Raw genomic sequence first — 23,887 nt, 5'->3', positions numbered from 1 at the left:
TTGATGGTTACTCAGCCTATGACTGACATAAATTCTAGATGCCCCTTGTTTATGCCTTCATTCAGTATGTGTCGAGTGTCTGTTTTTTGCTAGGCACTGGGAATGCAGCAATTATGAAGTCAGCAAATTCCCTGTTCTCATGGAATCATGAAGTTTGAAAAATATAATCAACTAGTAAAATAAATAGCTTCAGATAGTACATAAGTGCTATAAAAATTAAAACAGAAAGATGTGACATTGTGTTGGAGAGCAGGGCAAATGCTTTAGATGAGTTATTTATTTAAAAGTTACTTCAGTAGAGTTTTACATGAAACAAAGGGGCCACAAGGATCAGAAAGAAAGCAAATAGTGAGTGTGCAAAATTTTAAGGTAGGACCAACTTTGGTATATTTGAGAAACAACATGAAGGCTAGCATGATTAGAGTGTAGTGTAGTAGGAAGAAATGGTCTGAGATGAGGTGTCAAATATGATTTAGCACTGACTACTTCATGCTGATAACTCCTCCCTTAGCATTAGTTATCAATTATGTAGATTAAATTAAATTCTTACTTTCTTTTTTCTACATTTTTATTGGTGCATTATAATTATACATAATGATGGAATTTGTGTTACATATTCATACGTGTACACAATATAACAATATAATTTGGCCAGTATCACTCCATTCCCCCTAAATTCTTTTTTTTTTTAATCTTAATTATTTATTAATTATGTGGTGATGAGGATCACACCCAGGTCCTCACATGTATTGGGAACGTGCTCTACCACTGAGCCACAACCCCAGCCTCTCCTCCTAAATTCTTACTTTCTAATCCTGGTAGCACAAAAGCAAAGAAATTAGATAAACTTCTTAGCATTTTATAATTATGAAAAAAAATAGCTTTTATGTATCTGCTCCTGTGGGATTACTTAACTTATTGACATGTATTTTTTCTCTTGACAGAATTATAATAAAGGTTATATGAAAAAATAATCTTTATTCTAGAAAAGACTAAAGGGAAAGCAGCCCCACAAGATAGTAGGATATATTGTAAAGCTTAATAACAAACATACTAATGATTTAAATGTGGTTTTGATATAGAATAAATAAAACAGAATAGAGTCTGAAATCCACCAAAATGTAGTTGGAACTTAGTTTATAATAAAAGTAACAATTCAAAAACTGGGGAAAAGTTGATAAATTATCCATCAATGGCATTTATGACAACTATCAAAAGTTTGATATGTGTGAAGGATGCTGTAGTCCCACTTTACTTGTTATTCTCAAATTCCAAATGGATTAAATGTAAAAAGAGAAACTGTTTTAAGTACCAGAACATGGGTAAGTCTTGCAGAACAATGGAGTGGTGGAAGTTCCAAGTAGATCACAAAATCTTGAAGGCAGAAATAAAATTGATGATAAAATAATTCTCTATTTGTTTTATGTTTTTTGAACACTCTATTCAAAAAGTCCAATAGTTTTTTTAAAGAAATAAAAAGTGAAAGGTGCCTGCAATTTGTCATTTTACTCTCTTGAAAGATTTTTAGGTTTTTAAAAAATTATTTATGTCAGGTGTGAGTCTTTTTTCCATTCATCTTATTCTGTACTCACTAGGTTCTTTTGAAAACTTGGGATTTTCTTCAACTGAGAAATCATCATCATATTATTTGCATTTTTCTGTTCTCTCGTAGAATGCCAATTGCACAGACCGAATCAGTTAAGAATGTTTTTGGCTTTAATTAACAGAAAGATCTATTAACAATGGTTTAAACACATAAGTGATAGTTTCTGTGAAGTGAATGGTTGCTGTTTGTGTATATTTCTATGGCAGATAAATAAACATGCCTTTAATTAAAGTGTCTTTTCTTTTCTGCCCAACCTTTCCTCTTTTTAAAATTTGTTTTATTCTGGGTTTTAAATGACTGCCATAGTCAGCAAACTGAATCTTCAAGCCAAATTCAAGGGGTTGCTGTAAAATCTTCAGCAGGAGAGGTCACAAGTGAGAAGCAAGGTAAAAAGAAGAGCAAAACTACAGTGGATATTGTACTGAAGCCAAATCCTCTGGATCAGACTTGTATTCATCCAGAATCATATGATATAGCAATGAGGTAAGTTTGAAGCCCATGTAAGAATTCTCCATGCCCATAGTGAATTCTCTACAGCAAATGACCTTTGTTTGGGCATAATGGAAATTGAAAAATATGACTATGTTTAATAACATGACAACATTTTTTAGAAGTTCCGCATTGCTCAGTTATGTGGCACATTATTTTATTTCATTGAGGAATGAAACCATTATTCCTGGATCAGTGTCAAGCTAATAAACCCTGGTTCTAATGGTTAAGTGTGTGTAATGGAATTTGCATGGCACTCTCTTCTGTTTGTTTTGGAAATTAACAGGACACAATTGACTAGCACCTGGCATAATCTTATGCTTCTCTAAAGTTAAAGCACTTTTGAAAGTAAACAGCCAATTCAGAGTTCCTAAGAAATACTGTCCTGGTAAGTTATTACAGAATCTAAGAAACAATGTGTCTTTACAGTTTAACACAGAGTGATACAAGGAGGTTTTTGAATACAAGAGAAGTTTAATATAAGGCATTAAAAGAAAAAAATAACTTTTTAATAGCACATTTAATTATCTTTAAAATTTTTTAATCAGTTCAAAACCAGTGACTTGCTGAATTATATTATAGTGAGTTAAAAAATAGTGAATAATTTATTGACTTTAAAGTGGATATGAAACTTGTCTTGAAATTATTTAAGTAAATTCCATTGGTTTGTTTTCTTTTAAAACTGTTTAATTTATAAGATAGAGCACATTATAGTGAATTTAGAAAATAGGGGGAAAAGTAAAAAATAATATTCTGTTAACCTCAAAACAATGCTTTCTCCCCCCCACCCAACATTTTATTATGAAAAAATGTAAACACACAAAAATGTTGAAAAAAAATCTAAAGTGAAGTCCTCTATACCCACATGTAGATTTTATCGTTTACATTTTATTCTACCAGTTTTTCCCCATATATATCCATCTGTTCTTCAATTGGTTTCTTATTTTTTTGGATGCATTGACATTATTTTCCTGTGTGCATATATGATTACACAACCAGTGTAATTCTACATCATGTACAACCAGAAGAATGGGAAGTTATATTCCATATATGTATAATATGTCAAAATACATTCTGTTGTAATGTATAACTAATAAGAACAAATAAAAAATTGCAGACATCAATACACTTTCCTCTAAATTCTTCATCATGAATACAATTAACTATATATATATATATATTTTTTTTTTTAAGAGAGAGAGAGAGAACAATCGAGAGAGAATTTTAATATTTATTTTTTAGTTTTTGGTGGACACAACATCTTTGTATGTGGTGCTGAGGATTGAACCGGGGCCGCAGGCATGCCAGGCGAGCGCGCTACCGCTTGAGCCACATCCCCAGCCCAATTAACTATATTTTGATGATTCTTTACAGTATTTTTTGAGGCAAAATTCATAGACAATTAAATTTTAACTGTACTTTAGCTGAATTTTGACATATATCTACGTCTGTGTAACCCAAACCCCAATAAAGAAAGAGAATATTACTAGTATCCCCAAACGTTTTCTCTTCCCTGCCAATCCTGCTCCAGCCTCCCAGAAGTAACTACTTGTTCTAATTAGTTTTTTACTTTTAGAACTTCATGTAAGCAATACCACAGTTATCTTCATGTCACCAGAAGCGGGTACGAAGAGGTCTCTCCAGAGACAGAGGAGACCTGTACTTGGACCTTCTAATCTCTTGACCATGTTTAGAAAAGAGTCAGGTTTTACTGAAGAAAGAAACAACTTTATTAGAAAATGAAAGGTGAAGATAGGTATTCTCAGAACAGAATGCAGGGAATCTTGAGACATACCCACCACCAGGGAATAAGGTTGGGTTTTTTTAGGGTACATAACAGTTGAATATGATGCAAAGGGCCTGGCCTTCCCCGAGACTGCAGTCTGGTCTGGTTTGTTGCTTTCTGCTGATATCAACATCTGGTGGTTGTGTGCTCTGTTGGATGATCACATGGTAGATAGGTTGATCACACATTAGAGGGTTGTATTCTGATCAGTGTTAGCCTGAAGCTTCATGTGGTTAATGGTCTTTTTCTATTTGGTTTTTGTTCCTGCTTTGCTACATTCTAGAAAACTTAGAGCTGAAAAGTTAAGAAGTAATTTATGGGATGTTTAGGTTCTCTTACATTTTGGTCCCTTTCTATCCTTTAGGCTTTTTTGTCTAGCTTACAAGTTGTTCACAAGCTACCCATTCATACTCTAACAGGAACATTTCTCCTTTAGACACTCAATTTTCTCTCTGTATCTCTAAATTTATATCTGACTCATTTGTGTAAAGCTTCTTAGAGCATGATGTTTATGTTTAGAATTTTATCTACCTTGTAACACATACCGGCAGCTTGTTCCTTTTCATTGCTGAATAGTATTTCATTGTGAGGGCATACTGTAGCTTTTCTTCTATTTATAGATTTTAAGAGATACAGGAAAACCAAACTATTTCTTTTATTCTTTACTCTCAGTATGATATAGAATATTTCTGAGATCCCTGGTCACCAAAATGTGTGTCCTCAAAACCCAATTCTGTAGCTGATTCTTTAGCAGATACTAGCTGGACACCCTCTAATTCAATTATAACACCATCTACCTAGTGGTAGTGTCAGATTCTACAAGTTTAGGGTTCTGTCCCACAAAACTGCCCCCACTTCAAGTGCAAATCACAAGCACAGATTGTGACTTGGGCTTTTGACCATCCTGTTCCAAATTAGGACTCCCTAATGTGCATAAGGCCCTGAGTTTCATCCCCAGTACCTCCCCCACAAAAATTAAATAAACAAACAAAAGAAAGAAAATATTAATTGGGGTTCCCATGACACCCTCCTTGGGTTTAGTTAATTTGCCAGTTCATAGAACTCAGGGAAAATACTTATGTTTATCCATTTATTATGAAGGATATTTCCAGGATACAAATGAACAGCAAAATGTAATGAATGCATAGGACAAGGTAGGGGATAAGGGGCATGGAAACTTGTGCTGTTCCGAGGGCACTGCCTTCCCAGTACCTGCACATGCTCAGCTGCCTGGAAAGTGATCTGAATCCAGTACTTTTGGTTTTTTGAAGAGGCATGATCAATTACATCATTGTCTATTGGTGATCAGCATGGGGCTTGAAGTTCCAATCCTCTAATCACATAGTTGGCTTTTTTGGTGAGCAACCCCCATCTTGAAGCTATCTAGGGACCTCTAGCCACCAGTCATTTCATTAGCATGCAAAAGACACTTTTATCCCGACATTACAAGGGTTTTAGGAACATTCTGCTGAGAAATAGGATAAAGATGATTGATATATATATTCCCAATATCACATGGAACTTGTCTATTTTCAGTTTGGCTTTTATGAGAAAAATGTTGTGAACATTCTTGTACCTGATGACTTTACTTCCTATCTCACTGAAAAAATTCAAAACTACCTTACAGTCCACTTGTCTGATTGTCTCCTTATCTTTATTCATTGTGTCCCATCCTTACCTAAGCTACCCTTCATTTCTTCATTCTGTTTCCATCACCCAGGCTGCTGCTGAGAACTCTTGGCCCCGGCTATTGTTGTAATTGTGTGTCATAATCACTCCACTTCTAAAAATGAGGCAGAAAGTGGCAGGTAAATGAATAAGGTCTTTTAGCTTTATAAAATTATGTGAATGTCTAGTATTTTAATGTCTCCCTTTATACCTGTAGCCCTCATTTAAGATGGACTTAAATGAGAGCTACAGACTTACTGCTGCAACCTCCCCATTCCTTACTCCCTGAGAGCTAAGCATAGCAACCACTTTTTGTCTTACTTTTCCCTAGAACCTCTAGTCCACCTCACCTCCTTTTCATTGCCAAATTTCTCAGAAGAACTACTTACCACTAATTCTTACTGCCTGCTTTCTCCCAGTCCTTTACAGATTGGTTTTCATCCTTGCCCAGGTTTTGAAATTACTCTCTCAATCAGTGACCTCTCAATTGTCAAAACCAGTGAACTCTTTCATCCTTAAACAACTTAACCTTGCTGCCATATTTGACACCATCAACTTACTGGGAGGCTATTATGAGGAGTTGATTTTCATTCTGAGTGAACTCAGAAATCATAGCTGGGTTTTGAGCTAAAGAGCCTGATGTACATGTTAAAAGGACCCTATTGTTTGCTGTGTTAGCAATAGAAGATAGGAGGCAGTGGGAGAAGGAGGGAGATCGTTATACTAATTGCAGCAATCCAAGTGAATGATGATGATGATTGACATTCAGATGATAGCAGAAGTGGTGAGAAGTGCATATGTTCTCTGTACATTTTGAAATAATGTACAATAATATTTGCTGACAGATTGGGTGAAGATTATGAAAGACAGTAGCTGGTTATGAATGACAAAAATAAGATGTAGAAAATGAAGTAGAAGTTTACTATATTGGAAGGAGAGAAGGAAATGAAGAAGTTAAAGAACTAAATAGTGATCACTCCCTTGGTAATCTCTTTCAGTTTCATGGTTGCAGAAGTATCATAAGAATATGACTTCTAAATTTCTATATTTAAACCAAATCATTCTTCCAAACTTCATACTGTATATATAGCTACCTACTTAGCACCTCAAATCTAACATGTCTAAAACTTGACCTTAGGTCTTTCCTCTGAATCTTACTCCAACTACAGTCTTCTTCATCTCAGATAATTTCATTCATCCCTTTAGCTTATTATACCAACAATTCTGAAGTCATTCTTAACCTTGTGAGGTCTTTCTGAGTTCTTTCTTGAGTGATGTTTGTATTTCATGAAGGGCTCTAGAAGTGAGGACAGTCTGACTGCGATTTCTATCATCTCATTGATTGCCAGAGTTGATTTAACTGATCTGGCTGGCTAAGTGGGTGTCCCTCCCAAAGTTGTGCACTTGGTCAAAGAGGACAACCTTCCCTGATAGAGGAGGACCATGCTTCTGTTAAGGGCAGCTAGAACCTCCACCAAACTCATAACTAATTATTGATGTCTATGTACCTGGTAGTATAAGTTTTTTTTTTATTTGTTTTTGTTTTGTTATATTAAGGATTGAACCCAGAACTGCTATACCATTGAGCTGCATTCTCAGCCCTTTAAATTTTTTTTTCTTGGCGACATGGTCTCAAGAAGCCCAGGCTGGTCTTAAACTTGCAATCCTCCTGCTTCAGCCTTCCAAGTTGCTATTACAGCAAGTGCCACTGTGCCTATCTCTGCGAGTTTAAGTTTTATTCTTCCTATTTTGGTAGACTCTTGGAGGTCATAAATGGCCTGTGTTCATTTTTATGTTATTTAGGCACTACTACAGTGATCTACATGGTCCAAATAATTAATAAAATCATAACAAAATTCATACAGTAAATATTGGTACCATAAAGAATTCAGGAGTTGGGGAACACTAAACTGATCTTAGAGGTGAGGGATCTTAAAAGAAGACCCATCTTGCTTAAAATCACGAAAAGAATAATAGGTAAAAAATTTAATTGAACAGTTTCTTTAATGTGACCCTCATTACTCCCTTTTGTCCCACTTATTCATAATCAACTTAGGTGGTCAAAAAATTATGACAGTAGAATATCATATTTAAAGCTGTAAACCTCTCCATTTGTCCTTGCCCCCATAAAGTAAATGATGCATTTGAAAATTTAGTTCCAGATATGCTTAGGCTAGTGACAGTTAAATTTAAGTTTAGTTTATAATGGTAGACTGTAAGCTCTAAATAGGGACCATAAGAATCTAGTTTACCACTGTATCCCCAACACCTAACAAAGACCGATAGGGCAGTATTTGAAAGAATAAATGATAGAAATAGAGAATAGAAGATGTCTAAATAGAAGAACATTGAGGAAAAGGAACTCAAGAATTGACACTTTAGTAGAAAAAAATGAAATATTTAGCTTTACTTCAATCTGAATATTTTTATCTATCATCTACACTGGCTGAGGTCAATGTAGTTGTACAAGCAAAACTGTTGCTAGAACATCTAGATCATTCTTTCATGGCATTGCCTTTTCCTGTATTGAGGAATTACTTTCAGATTTCCCTGTGGATAGAAAGGATTTCAGAACCTCTCCAAAGTGAATCCCACTCGCCTTCACAAAGCATTGCATCCAGTGCCCAAGCCATCCTAGATTTTATACACTGGAAAACCAGAGACAGTCTGTGAAGGAGGATTTCTTCCTGTTTTCTGTCATCAACAAGCAGTCATAGTGTGTCCACATGTGAGTGATTTCATTATGTTGGTTACTGTAAGCCATGAATAAAATTGCTGCTATGTTATGAGTTAGAATGAGGCCCAGAATGGCCTATGTAGGGGTTCCCATACCCCACCTCCACCATACCTCCTTTCCTTCTATCCTGCCATTTGGGTTGATCTTGAGAACCAAGGCATGTATCCAATCTGCCCCAACTCCCCCATTTTTTTTTTAAAGTAAGGTGCCAGGAAGTCGTGCTTTGTGCAATAGATTATACTGATTTGTATGTGTCCCAGTAAGACCTGGCACTCTCCCAAAGAATCTGTTGCATTAAGAATTTCATGCACTCCAGATAGTTAAGCTTGAAAGTTGTACTCTTGAAAAATACCAGGAAATTTAATGTCAAGACTGTCACTCAGCACTCATTTTGATAAAACATTAGCTATTTTTTGTTATTTCCATGTTGGCCATTAGGGAGAAATTTTAGGACTAGTTTCTAGAAGTAGTTAACAGCCTGTGTAACAGGAATATGATATTGTAGTACCATTATCACATACTAGATAAATGTACATCAAGGAATGATTTGCATTAATGCTGTATTATAATGTTAGTACTGGATATTTCCCTTATTGTTGATGATGTGCCTGTTTCTCACCCTTAGCAATCAATGCTGAAAAGTGTTTATATGTGTGTGTGGTGTGCATGTGTATGTGCTAGAGATTGAACTTAGGAGTACTTTACCAATAAGCTACATTTTGTTTTGAGACAGGATTAACTAAATTGCTGAAACTGACCTCACTTTTGATCCTCCTGCCTCAGACTCACTGGGATTACCAGCATGTGGCCTGAAAAGTATATTTTGAGAGAATAAAGAACCATGAATTTAAAATTTAGGTCTGGAACAGGAATGACCTTATCAACTTGACAAAATTTTTATTTACAGAGGGAATAAGCTTCTTTTTTTTTTTTAAATCTAAGCAATATTTTATCTTTAATTTACTAAAAACTTGTGTAAGATTTTTAAGAGCAAAAGAAGAATCAACACAATTGATACACAAGAATTCCCTGATCAGATCAGTGGCTAGATGGACCCTAACTGGTGCCTTGGGTTAGAAGTAGTTGAGACTAGCGGGAGGGAGGTTGGGAGGTCCTGCCTTGCTGGTCCCTGCTATGGAGCTAAAATAAGTCAAGCCAGATAATGACCAATGGCCAATACTGAAGACCCTGAGTAGGCGCTTTCCAGTCTCTGGCTCTTTCTCATTTCTGTTCAAGGATTTAGCCTCACTTTTGAAATTGCCTTCAGAGGTTTTATGGCCTTCAGTCTTCTTTCCAAGTAAGGAAAGAAGTTTTCTAGCTAGTAAACAACTATAAAACAGAGAGTTTAAATTGCTTTTGGGTTTAAAAAAACAAACAAACAAAAAAAAAAAACACACACACACACAATAAAAAAAAAAAAAAACAAGAGTAGACCTATGCCAATCACACATGTGATTTCATAGTTTCAACTGTGAGCAATCAGAAGCCCCAGACCTTGTCAATTGTGATTCTTCTGAGGGGTATGTCCCTGAGTTCACCTCCCACTCCTCACATATCTAAAATTCACCACAGCTTTGTTCTGCAGTGGCATGCCACCTAACTCCTATAGTCTGAAAACATGTTTCTTTATGGAAGACTAACCTGAAAAGAAATCCAACTACAAGTTCTGTGACATAAATGACAACTAGATAAATAGACCTAAGAATTTATTTGCATATTTGAAAGATCTTGAATTTTTCTAGATTTGTCTCAGAATAATTGGCAGTATTTTAGACATGAAAATTTAGGGAGAATCATTGCTGGATTTTGACAAGCAATTTACTTGGCATTTCTATCAATTCATTATCCTGCATTCATTTCTAATAGAACTATCATTAGGAAATATTAGATTGGGGCTGGGGTTGTGGCTCAGTAGTAGAGCGCTTGCCTAGCATACATGAGGTACTGGGTTCAATCCTCAGCACCACATAAAAATAAAAAATTAAGATATTGTGTCCACCTAAAACTAAAAAATAAATATAATAAAAATATTAGATTCCCTTTTCAGAAAAATAAGAATCATAAAGGAGATCTCAGTAATTTCACATTGATTACATGTAGGATCAATATGTTGAATATATCTGGTTAAATAGAATATGTGATTAAAATTTTTAAAAAAGAATTATAAAGGAGAGGCTAAATCTAAAAGTCAAAGATGTTAAATGGACAGAGTCCTAATTTTTTGTTTATTGATTTTTTTTATTAATAGTTAAAACTTAAATAGCATACTTTAGCTCCCAGGAAGTAAATTCATATTTTCAAAAGTGCCCTCACAAAAGAGAAAAGTGATAAAAGAGAATCCATCCACTTTAGAGTTAGATGATTAGGCTCTCAGGTTCTTGGGAATTGATTATCCTTTCTGATGTCTTACACAATATTCAACATACCAGCCACACAAAGTTTCTGACAAAGCAAGTAGAAGGGAGTATGGGTATGAAGTTCAAGGACCTGAGACTGTGGACATGGCTTTGCCCTAGCTCAGTCTGGAGGCACTGCAGTGTCAGAAGGTCTGATATAGCTATTTGACCTGGCAATGTTATTTAACCTCCCTGTGCCTCAGTATTCTTGTCTGTTAAATGGTGACAATAATACACCTTTCTCATAGAATTATATGACTTAATGTATGTGGAATCCTTAGCTCTTGGGACAAGTAGGTTAGTATAGTTGCTGCAGTTAAGGCTGATCCCTTGGTTGTGATTGAGAAGGTGCGGTCAAGCTGAGCCATAAAAGAAAACATGGGGTGTATCACAACAGTTTGACTCGGAGGAAGTTTATTGTTTTGTCATGTGATCTAGATGTAATTTGGAGCATTTAACATTGTTGATTTATATTCATACTGGCTCTTGGGACTGGAGAACATGCTGGTTTTTCTCCTGTATATCTGGAGCAACTTGTTAGTACCCACTGAGGGAGGAGAGGGAACTGCCAGCCACCTACAATAAACCTTGAGCTTGCTTCAGGCTTATATTTTCAAAGCATGTGTCTGCCCTTTTCCTTGTCTTCTTTTCAACTTTAGGCCACTAAGTCTGGAGCCCAAAATTCAGGAGGGTATTGATTTGGTCTCCCATTATCTCCTCTTTCTTTGTTCCCAGGCTAGATGTGGATTTGAATCTCAGCATGTCTTTTGCTACCTCAGTAATCTACTTTGTCACCATAAGTAAGTGACTCTGAGCTCAGTTGCCCACTCTTTAAATGGATAGCAGTGTCTCTGCCCATTCAGGGAACAGCCAAGAAGTTAATAAAATGAAGATGTTACATAATAATAAATAAGATTATTTTTTAACAGGTTCATGTTCATAATAGAATACTGTGTCCCAATGAAGAAAGTCCTTACCCTTAAGAGGTGGGTTTTATCCCTGTTTGTGCTAGAGCTGTTTAATTTCAGCCTTTCCACCACTCCTATGTTTTTTCGAATACTACTTTTTTATTTGTCTCTTCAAATACACAGGCACTAATCCACATCATGGCTTTACAGGCAGTAAATTAAATTATATTAATTCTAAACACAGTGTTTTTGAGCTGTAGAGAGTCTGCAGCCTTTGAAACCACTAACTTAATTTTGTCCAACTCTTATTCAGTAACTCAAAAAGGGCCAAAGTTTTTTTTTTTTTTCTTTCAAATTCGGTTTAAAAATAATAATAAATTGTTCCCAGGCAGGGGCCCTGGGTGCCAAATTTTATCTAAGATCTAAATCTTCTGTCTGCATTGAAAATTCTCCAAAGTAAGGAGGTGGAAGTGCTAATGACGATGTGATGTATAACTTTTACCTTAACTACAACTTGTGGTCTCAGTGTGTGACTTTGCGCTGGTCCCTTAGTTTCTCTGAGGTTTGCTTCCTTTTTCTGCAAATCTAAAGCTACAGTAAATTTTTGAGAGAATTAAGTGAAATCATCTTTGTTGAGCACTTTCAAAGTATCTATTTATCCAAATAGAAAATTTTGCCTCTGAAAAAAATAGATATGAATAGAAGATTCTTTAATTCAATTATACTGTCATTATTTAAATTAGACAATAATCTCATTCATGGCAAAGATTCTGTTATGATCTTTGATGGTCTCCTCTTCACGAAATAAATATTTATTGAATAAGCTGAGTAGGCTTTTCTTTTTTGCCACAGTGGGGATTAAAACCAGGGTGCTCTACCACTGACCTACATCCCCACCCTTTTTTATTTATTTATTTATTTATTTATTTATTTATTTATTTATTTTGAGACAGGATCTCACTGAATTGCCCTCCAGAACAACTGCCTGGCACTTGTGATCCTCCTGCCTCAGCCTCCGGAGTCTCTGGGATTACAGTGTGTGCCATCATGCCCAGCCCTAGGTGTGCCTTTCCAAACTGCTTTTAGTTGACCTGAGCATTGTGTCGCATTCCTTTGAAAAGCTTTGATTTAAGCAAATCTTTATCATTTGAGGTAGGGGTGTGTATGTTTAAAAACAACCAATACTCTCTGGAAAGAAGGTGATCAAACTAAGTAATACTGAGTTGTTAGGGTTTTTTGTTTTATGTTTTTCTGGTATATATATATATATATATATATATATATATATATATATAATCTATGAAGTTTTCTTAATATGAAAAGACTGATTTTTTTTTATGTCACTTGTAAATTTGTTTCTAAGGCAATTCCTAAAACAGTTTAGTATTGAACTCATGGGCACTCGACCACTGAGCCACATCCCCAGCACTATTTTGTATTTTATTTAGACACAGGGGCTCACTGAGTTGCTTAGCACCTCACTTTTGCTGAGATTGGCTTTGAACCCACAATCCTCCTGCCTCAGCCTCCCAGAGCCACTGGGATTATGGGTGTATGCCACTGGGCTCCGCTAGTTTAGACATCTTTAGAGCAACAGTAGTTTTCAGTGCATGACACCTTCCTTTTTTATGTACTCATATTCATTTGGCTGATATGAATATACATTTGGTGTTTAAATTATAATTCCACAATCTATCATATATAGCAAGATATTCTGAAATAGATAATAATAATAGATAATAGATAATACAACATTGGTTATTATCCTACTGATCTTAGATATTATGGTGTAACTACATGAGTACTGTCTTCCTTCTAAAAGGAAGACCATTTGTATTAGTCAGCTTTTCACTACTGTGACTAAAAGACCTGACCAGAACAACTGTAGAGGTGGAAAAGTTTATTTGAGGGCAACAGTTTCAGAGGTCCGTGTTTAAAAACAACCAATACTCTTTGGAAAGAAGGTGATCAAACTAAGAAATACTGAGTTGTTGGGGTTTTTGAGAAACCTAGAGAAAACTGGCTCCATTCTTTAAGGCTCAAGGTGAGGCAGAACAACATGGCAGAAGAGTATGGCAGAGGAAAGCAGGTCACATGATGATCAGGAAGGAGAGAGAGAGACAGACTGATAGACAGATACACTCCACTGGCCAGATACAAAATATATACCCCAAAATGCATGCCCCCAAAGACCTACCTCCTCCAGCCATACCCTACCCACCTTCAGCTGCCACTCAGTAAATCCCATCACAGGATTGATTCACTGGTTGGATTAAGTATCTCATGACCAAATTACTTCTCTAAACCTTCTTGCATTGTCTCACACATGAGCTTTTTGGGGACACCTCACATCCAAACCATAATACCATCCTAAATCTTAAACTTTTAGAAGATTTCTGTGTAAAGACATTTTAACTGGCACTTTTTTTTCTAACAGTTAATTCCCTATAGTATGTTACTAGGGAATAAGTAGTTTAAAATGAAACAGCTTTCTAAGTATATGTTATCATACATATAATTAATGCAAGATGCAGTGAGTATCCAGTTTCTGCACAAGTGTAACAGATTCTTAAAAAAAAGAAGGAAATGTTTAGTACTTCAGAAGTTAAAAGCAGGTAACAATATGATCTTATAAAGCAGTCTTTTGGCAGGAAAACCTGTGTTCTTTAATCCATGACAGTGTGTTTTTTTGGGGGTTTATCTGGGTTGTTTTTTTTGTTTTTTTTTTTTTTTTTTTTGCTACTCCTCAGTGCAAGAGGTGCTCCAAAGACATTCCAAATGGTACCAAGCAATAACATTAAAGGTACCCTACCCAGCCCAGGTAGCTGCACGTTATTTAAAACTGTACTCTCAGATCAGTCTGTGAAAGCTTTCAGAACAAGCCCGCCACCCTCTCTGAACCGGTTACATTTTAAAACTATTTATCTGTTGATAATGTTAATTTTGTTTAAGTCCAGTCAGCTGTACATTCTCATGAAGAGTTATTTGTGCTTACTTTCTGTTGATCAAATGCTGAGAAAAGCCATTTAGATATTATTTTCATTAGCTCTTTACTAGCTTCTGTAGTAAGGAGGTATTCTGGGGGCCTCTTCTTAACTGTACTCTCCTTGAATTTACAACTCCTTGTGGGTTTTACACCAACATAGATTTTTAAGGATTCTGGCCCAGTTCAGTGTCTTGGTTTAACAAGGAGGTTAGAAGTTTGAAAAGATTCTTTGATGATTAAAGTACAATTCACATTGTTGTCGCTTTGATTTGACCACTAGAGCAGCAGATGTGGTAAAGTTGGCCCTCTCTCTCTCAGCTCAACTCCATCCATGCTGCCCCGCACTCACCAGTGGGAATTTAGTTCTCCTGTAGATGAGGTCAGAGGAGGAGCGATTTTTCGCCTTTGCCTCATTTGAACTTATATTCAGTCTTACATGTTAACAACAATAGATTTGAAAATATATGTATTTTTAGAATAACAAAGTAATGCTGGACTTCTCATTCATGTCTCCCTATTCAATCTATAATCAGTTTTTAAAGTCCAGACTTTTTTCTTAAAGTGTAAGCTCTCTTTAAAACAAAAAACAAACAAACAAACAAAAACACTACATTTCTCACTGTTTTACAAATTGGAACTTGTTCCTATTCATTTCCAAAATGATGGTGTTCTTGCCATTAATTTTTTTGCTTATTGATGAAATTATGTTAAAATTGAGTAAAATTAATGGATAAAAACAAACAAGTACAAAGGCGTCTGAGAATATAAGGTATGGGTAGACAGCTAGAAGTTCTCTGCCGGATAGCAAGGTTCCTGGTGGAAGTATGGGTCGTGTGCGCATTGCACACAAAGCACATGCTAATACATAGTTGTTTTTACTGCTTGTGTTGCATCACCAGGCTTTTCTGTGCTCTGTAGGTATCATGTTGCTTTCATGTAATGAACCTGAGTCCCCAGCGCCTAAATCTCCATGCTGGAAGTGATTACATAAAACTGAACAGCTATGTCTGAAGTCTCGTGAATTCTGAGAATTTCTTCTTCTTTGGGGGAAAAAAAAAATATATATATATATATATATATATATAAAGACTGTTCTTATTCTTTGAGAAGAAAAGCCTTGCATTTGTAACAAGTCTCTGTTGGACATACCACTGATTTTAGGTTGTATAGCTTTGAGTGATTTAGTTATGTAGCTTTCTGTTTGAAAAATAAGCATTATCTCTGTTCCAAGGTCTGTATTTTAACTTTGTGCAGATGTGTGCTAAAAGAACATGATGTGCTTATTTGTTGCATTTATGCTACTTTCTTACTTTAAGTAAGATGGATGAAATTACATATTAAATAAAAACAGCAGCTCTAGCAGCAGTCCTTAGTAAGCTGAAAAAGCCTTCCAGAGACAGTGGAGAAAATGAAACTATGACTTTAATAACTCATTAACTTTGGAGAGAATTTGTCTATTTAAAAGCTTGCATATGATAATTCTTTGTGGGATTTACTCAGTGTTAACTGTCTGGTGTTTAAAAGTAATCTTCCATTAAATCATGTTGGTAAAATATTATCCATAATATTGTGTTTTCTATCTTAACCAAATGCAACACGTTAATTTTTATGTGCTTTCAGTTATACAGACAGATAACCTGTATGTGGAATGAAACTCCAGTTAGTAGGAATAGCTACATGGCCCTGGGCAAGTTATTTAACCTCCCTGAACCTTAATTTTTCTTTTCTGTATGATAGTATACAGGATTATTGTCCTTTTAGGATTATTGCCCTGATTAAATGAGAATACCCAGCTAGCATAATGCTATGCACCTACTGATCAGCACATGTTCTCTTACATTCTGTGTTCCAAGCTTCTTAAAGTCATTTTAATTTAGTACTTTTGAGCTAGGAAATACTTGTATTGAATATTATTTCTCAATTCTAAAGTGAAAATTTGGAATATGTAGAATAGTTTTTTTTAGGCTCTATAAGAATCATATGTCTATTTAATGGCTACTAAGCAGAAAGCACTGCTTCCTACCATATGCATCTGAATATATTTGAAAGCCAGTAAGGAGAGGTCAATTTGGTTTGTCTCTCCCCTTTGGTTTGCTGTTTTTTTCTTTGTGTAACCTTCTTCTTTAAGAAAGTTTTCAAAGTAAAAAAGCACTCAACTTAGCTCTGTAGTCATTTAAAAATAGAGTTGATCAATGTGAAGCATTAGCTAGGAGCACAACATGGTACTTTCTTTTATTGATTTCAGTTACTAGTGCCCTCAGGCTTGTGTGTGTGAGAATGAAAATGATATGTGAAATAGGCACCCAGGTTAAACAGACCAATTTTATTCTGAGATCTGCGATCACTATAAGTAGAATTCTTTATATGGAAGTGACTTTGGTAGCAATTAGTTCCTCTCTTACACACAGATGCACAATCTAAAGACTCCAAGTGGCCTGCTGAGTGTGTATTTTTGTTATTGAGGCCAAGATGTACAGTGCTTTGGGAACTTTTTACTGTTTAGTTACTTCTATTAATTGAAAAATGCCATTCAAGCTTATAGATTTACAGCCCATGAATACATTTTTTGGGCATTTTAACAGATGGTTATAAGCCAGAATCTTGAGGATTTGAAAGATGTCCTGCTTAAGTAGCCAGTTGCAGACCAATAAAGCCAAGACAGTGAATACCAGGGAAGCCTGCTCAGCAGGGTATGAATTATTTAGAAACTTGTGTAAGGAAGTTGGCTGTGGGCAGAGGTTGTCATGTGTCATCTGCCCTGTCAGTCAGACCTCCAACAGCTGTGCCCTGTCACCAGACCCTATGTGCTACTGCTCATCCGTCAGCACTGATACCGGCTGCCTCTGCCTGCTGGGGGGAAGCTGTAGACTTACAAACTGGCTTGTAGTTTGGATAGAAGCTCATTTCCAAAGAAGGACATTAAGTCTCCTTATCTTTTATTAAACTATTTACTAAAATATATTCTCAAAAGATTAGCTGGATACTGAAGAATATGGAGATATTTATTTTATTTTTACACACACACAAAAAGGCCATTAGAAATGTAGGAGAGCGGTTCATTTGAACTCAAAGGGACACCCTAGTTAAATCAGAGATGGAGGAGCTTTCTCCACCAGATTATCATTACCAGAGTACTGCTGAAGAGGCACTTTCTGGTTGAACACAACAATGCAAAATAAAAACGTGGAATTATATATCCATTCCTTTTGTGATGGCATAGCAGCCTGCCAAATGGGATACATCCCAGTCCTGACTGTAGACAAACTTCCAACAGTTTTCCTTTCCTTTCTTGTATTCAAGAGATGTCCTTAGAGGAAAGGATTTGAGGGCATTAGTATCACTGTCTGTCTGATTACTGTGTTGACGTTTTTAAAGTGCCATTAATCATAGGAAATGGAACTTAATGAAGTAGAAAAATACCCAGCCAAGGAATGTCAGAAAATAAGCTACAGCCCAATATTCACATGAAATTGAAGGAAAATACATCTTAACCCTTTACCTGACTTGTCTTTTTCTCTTACTCATTTCTGAACTTCAAAGCTAAGTAGTTGAGAGGGAGCTGTACAAGCAAGGGAAATAGTAAGCAGAGCAAAAGGAAATTTTTAAGTCAGCTCTGTTTATTTGGCAAATGTTGTAGCTATTTCATGCATAAAATATATAAAGATAATATTCATCTTTAGATTATACAATTGAGGTCTTAAACTTGATTCCATTTTGGAAGTAAATTACTTTTTGTTTCGGATATGCCCCCACTTTTGCTGTATGTGTGTGTGTGTTTGTGTGTGTGTGTGTGTGTGTGTATGTGTGAGAGAAAGAGAGAAAGATTGATTGAACCCAGGGCCTCATATGTGCTAAGCGCATGCTCTACCTTTAAACCCCTTCCCCAGCTCCCCTTCCATATTTCTTCTGTTGAATTTGAATATTGCATGTTCTTGATATAATTTAGTTAATACGAGACTTGATGGAATTGGGGAGTCTTTAGGCCTAAAAGTGGGCTGCAAGGTGATGCTCCCATCACAGCCACATAAAAGTAAAAAGCAATGATACCACCCATGAATAGAACAAATCATTTGTCAGAAGCTGGCAATGCTTGATGCATATTTTGTTGGATAATATCGAAGTATTACCAATTAATGGTTTGCTTATTAGCTCATGTAAATTCAAATGTTATCCTAACAGAAATTTCAGGAAACAACCTTATTTAGAAAATATATATGACACTAGTCTACAATGAGCATTACTGTAAAATGTTCTGGTGCTGACTCTGAGCAAGTGCTTCATTTAAAAACAGTATAAGAACCTCAATCAACTCCATTCCCTGCCCCTGTCTTCCTCCACTCAAAATAGATCACCTCTTATAGCATGGTACTCATAGTAGATTCTCAATAAAGAATGATTGATTGATGTATGGTGATGTGTAGATCTGAGATGGCAATTTATAAATCTGAAATGAATGAATTTTAAGAAAATCTGTGTAAGGATAGTGAGAAAGAAGTAATATTATTGATAAATTTGGGGCTTTTCTTTCTACTGAAGGTTTTTATCATTCATTGGAGGGACACTGTGTGAAATTGGAAAGCCTGAAATGCAACAAAAAATAAATTCATCCCTTGAAAAGGAAGGAATAGAGAAAACTGCTGAAAGATTGCAGACAACAGCACACACTTTACAGGTCATCATAGATGGTCTCAGCCAGCCTGAAAGCTTTGACTTTCGAACAGGTGAGTTGAACTTGAATTGTAACACCTGGGTCTTGTGTAGCTTATGTTGTCTCTTTTGACCCCCATAACAGCTCTATGCCATGAATAAAACAGATTCTTTCATTCTATATGAGAAAATTGAACTTAGTAATCATCCTTCAAAGTTCTTATACTTAGTTTCGAGCCAAAGCTGAAAACCAGGTCTCCAGACTCCTTGCCCACTGTTCATTTGTCACATCACTGGACTAGATGCATTGTATATGTCCTGCTTATTCATGAAGGCACACATTTTTTGTCATTCTTCTTGTACACTGTTTTTATATCCTAGAAGACAGAAGTGCAAGTTAAGTCATTCTATTCACAAACTAAAAAGTGAATCTTCATCCTAAATTACAGCCTTCCAAGTTTCTGGATTCAGTGTCAATGAGCACATTGAACAAATAAGATGATATCTCTCTGTTGATTTTACTTCTAATTAAAAGTACTCTCAGCTTTCAGCACAGGTAGGGGGTGAGGGAAGTATAATAGCCGTAGTTGTTGAGAGCAATGACCGGTGAAAAAGAATTAAGGTATTAAATGACCTACTTCCTAAGGAAGTTTGACTTGGAACCCCTGAGATTTAAATGAATCTGCACACTTGTCTCTTAACTAGTTTTGATGATGCCATATTTAGTGCTTGGCTCTTTTCAGTCTGGATTAGGCAGTGTAAGATAGTTGGACATGCTTCCTTGAAAAGATTTAAGGAAATTTCAAAACATACCCAGCAAGTTCATTCATTGTACTATTCCCTAGTGTTCTGTAGGTCCTAAATTAAAAAAAAAAAGAATAAATAAAACACCCAATTAGACCATGGCAAAAATGTGGGCATAGACCCCTCCAGGTTGTCCTTCTCACAAAATAACTGTTTCAACAAACATATCCATCTCCATTTGGAAGCCTGATTCTTTGTGTGTGAATGTCATGGATATGTCTAGCAGAAATACTACATAGAGCAGTGGTTCTCAAACAGGGTGGGGGTTTGGAGTGGCAGGCCTATGCCATGTCTGTGGATGGTTGTTAAGTGTGCTTTAGCTACAGGTATCCTATACCAGGATATCCCTGTCCATTTTGTTTTTCTGTTATGGTGTTGATCGCACCATCATCCCACTTATGTGGTGAACTTAGAGAAAAGATCAGCACTCAAATTATGTCGTCCACTTAGCCAACCAAGATAAGTAAGATTCTTACCTGAGATGCCCTTTGTTCAGCAGAAACATAGATGAACCTGGGCTTTGGACTGAGCTTTCCAGTTACTAGAGTGTTTATCAGTATGTCAAGTGACATTTCAAATATGTGTCTTTAAGCAACAAAAGTCACAACTTTCATTATATCTGAGAACTGTCATTTTGCTACATCCCCAAGGTGAAGGGAGAATAGTCAAGCTTTTTGAGAAGGTAGATAATATTTTGGGTGTTTCCACATAGTAGTATTTATGTTATATTTCTTTTCTCCATTTTCTCAAAAGTATTTCCTTTCTTAATGCTGATTCATTTTTTTCCTTATATTCATCCTGTCTTCTGTTTTCTCAGTGACATAATCGATTCCATTTTTATTAACACTCTGGTTGCAAGTTAGTTTCCATAGTGGGATTCATCAGAAGCAGTCTGGTGACAGTGGCCTGAATACACAGCCTTGGCTATCAAAGTGTTAAAGTTTACAGGGTATATGGAGGATTTTCTGATTTCTCAGTGGCCCAGACTGTCTTCAGGAACATGTTAAGTAGTTTCTGACTCTGATTTTCCATGCAGAATTAAACTAAGCAGCTGATCAGAACCCCTTGGGGAATCTGCAGCAGCTGGACCGCTGTAAGAAAAAGGGGGGGGGGGGGGAGAGTTTCCAAGCATAAAAACAATGCCTTATAGGGCCTCAGAGACCATCCTACCTCTGGCCTTGATCAACGACTTAGTTTTACTTTGCTTTGACATAGTCCCTGCCCGGTGTAACATTACATTACAGTAGGCTTCTTGCTTTAGGAATTCATTGCTTTAGCATCAGGTGAAATTCTACAGAATCAATTCCAATTTTAGCATATTCTCTTTCTCTCTCTCTTTTGTTTTTTAAATGAGGAAAAAAGAGATTTAGGGTTTAAAGGAGGCTTTTGTTTTGTTTTACAGGAAAAAGCTTAATTTTTAAAAGATCCTGGTTTTAGTGTGGTTGGACTGGGGGAGGGGAACAAAGAGGTGACCAGTTGTTAATACAAATGTAAAGGATAGCTCTAACAAGTAATCAGGATAAAGCCAACAGCTGTGGAGGAAAAGGAAATGGACTGGGTGGAGGGGAAAATGAGGTCTTAGTAAAAGGAGATCCAAGCATAGAATGTGTTCTTTGTTATTAGAGTCAACACTCAGTAATCCTAGGAAAGGGGGCCAAGAAGAGCATGGATAAATGGAGGCCACAGATAATTCACAGATCCGTTTAAACTGTTAGTTCTCACTATCTCCCTCATAAAACCTGAGTTGTTGTTTTTTTATTTTAACTAGAGCCATAATGATTCCTTGGCATGCTTTATGTCCACCTCTTGGGGACAGTGAGTACTAGTGAACAGAGAAATAAATGTATGCTTGGATAAGCAAGGAATGAGGGGGCTGTAGGCACTTGAGAACAGAGATCTAATGTCTTCATCTTTGTATCTCTAGTGTCCAGCAGAGTGCCTGGCCAGGAGGTAATAATAGGAGTTAATATATGTTTGATGAATTGAATTTGAAAGAAGAAAAAGAAGGTTGGGTTCTAGATGGTTTGGGTACCTGACCAAGACATCCAGAATCATAATTCATAAATTTTGTATAATCAAGAATCCATAAATATATTTGAAATGGACAAGAATTGATTCCTGAGTTCCAGTTTTGCAGAAAAAAATTAGAAGACAGAACATTTGAATTTCATCCACCTTTAACCAAAAGTTAATGTCTTTTCTGCCACTTTTATACAGCTTAAGGATTCAGGCACTGAAAACAAAATTCCCAGTCTCCAAGGATCTTACTTTCTCAGTGTTTATGATTTAAACATGTATATTCATTAACCAAAAATAATGTGGTCATCATTTCTTACAAAGAAAAATATAGTCGAAGACTATGAGTAGTGCAAATGTTTACATTATCGATATAGAGTTCAGGGAGAAGAAAGTAAGTAAATCTTCTCAAATTATTTCTACTCTGTGACTGCTATTTCTTATAGAGTGCATTTTTTTTCTTATTTATTTATTCATTTATTTATTTTTATATAAGCTCTATTATTATTATTATTTGCATTACAATTCAAGCCGGGATATGTCTTCTGCTGTGTTTATGACCTCCTTCAAAGTCTATTATTGGTCTGAGCATATAATCAATATATAGTCAGTACTGATCCACTAAGTTATATTGTATCTAAGAAGTACAATGCATTATTAGTTACATAAATTTTTCCTCTTCCCTTACAGAGTTTGATAAACCTGATTTCAAGAGAAGTATAGTGTGCTTGGAAGATCTGCAGGTTGGAACAGTTCTTACAGGCAAAGTTGAGAATGCCACTCTGTTTGGGATTTTTGTGGATATAGGAGTGGGAAAATCAGGGTTGATCCCCATACGAAATGTAACAGAAGCAAAACTTTCTAAAACTAAAAAGAGAAGGAGTCTTGGACTGGGCCCTGGAGAAAGAGTGGAAGTCCGAGTACTGAACATTGACATCCCCCGATCTAGGATTACTCTGGATCTCATTCGGGTGTTGTGAGTGTCCCACTGAAAGCCAGACACTGATTTTTATTTCCTCATTTCTAAGGATAGATCACGTGTTAGTGAGTTCTAAATAGCAGAGAAGAAAGAATCCACAGAGTATTTTCCACTTTCTTTATGAATAAATAGAAAACTATCAACTAGTTAAAGAAAGCGGCTAGTAGATATCCTTACATGGTATTATGTAGTCACAGTTTTCTGACCAAAATTTTATTTTTTATTTTTTGTATTTCATTTTTTTGACTCAACATTTTTTATAATAGATTGTTCACTCCCAGTTGCCAGCATCCTCCTCATTGGACTTATATGGGATCATCATTTTTATTTGAATTGTACAATGCTTTTTGACACAGGAGAGCTGGCAGTATGTAATTCTTCCATTTTATAGATTTTTTTTTTTAATCAGGCCTTTTGGACATGATTCATGATTTTGCAATAATCTTTATTTTCTCTTGCCACGCAAACTAAAACCAGATTCTGATGTGAACATCAATTGAATGGCTCAAAATATTTCTTGGAGGATATATGTATTGATCCCTACAATAAAGTTTTGTGGCTAGTGTCTTGCTTTTGCTATGTTGATTCAGTGAATGAATAGAATTCAGTCTTGGATAAAGAAGATATGGTTCATGGAAATGTACCTTTGGGAAGAGGGTACCTCTGGAAATTTGAAGAATGATTTTATTTGAGTTAGCTTATTATAGAAGGGTAGATTGTTTCTTAACAATCAGGTTAAACTTCAATTGGAAATAAAAATGGCCCTCCCTAAAGATTGTAGATCGGGTGAGAAGGGTCAAGAAAAACAACTAGACAAAGGAAGTGACTGTTACTTTCTTTTAACTAGTGGACATGGTAAGTATTA

The 23,887-nt window shown here is 35.9% G+C and overlaps 1 protein-coding gene across 1 annotated transcript in view; it reads left to right on the top strand.

The window, feature by feature from the left end:
• The window catches only part of Srbd1 (S1 RNA binding domain 1), a 210,755-nt gene extending 187,237 nt beyond the window's left edge, over positions 1-23,518 (top strand). Inside the window, exons 19-21 of the mRNA XM_026385739.2 lie at positions 1,913-2,089; positions 19,113-19,297; positions 22,734-23,518. Of these exons, the coding sequence (XP_026241524.2) occupies positions 1,913-2,089; positions 19,113-19,297; positions 22,734-23,023 (652 nt within the window). The 3' untranslated portion in view covers positions 23,024-23,518. The remainder of the gene's footprint in view (positions 1-1,912; positions 2,090-19,112; positions 19,298-22,733) is intronic.
• Positions 23,519-23,887: the final 369 nt, after the last annotated feature.

This window comes from Urocitellus parryii, chromosome 12, assembly GCF_045843805.1.
Source record: "Urocitellus parryii isolate mUroPar1 chromosome 12, mUroPar1.hap1, whole genome shotgun sequence".
NCBI classification, from domain to species: Eukaryota; Metazoa; Chordata; class Mammalia; order Rodentia; family Sciuridae; genus Urocitellus; species Urocitellus parryii.
This window is presented reverse-complemented; position numbering and strand designations above follow the sequence as displayed.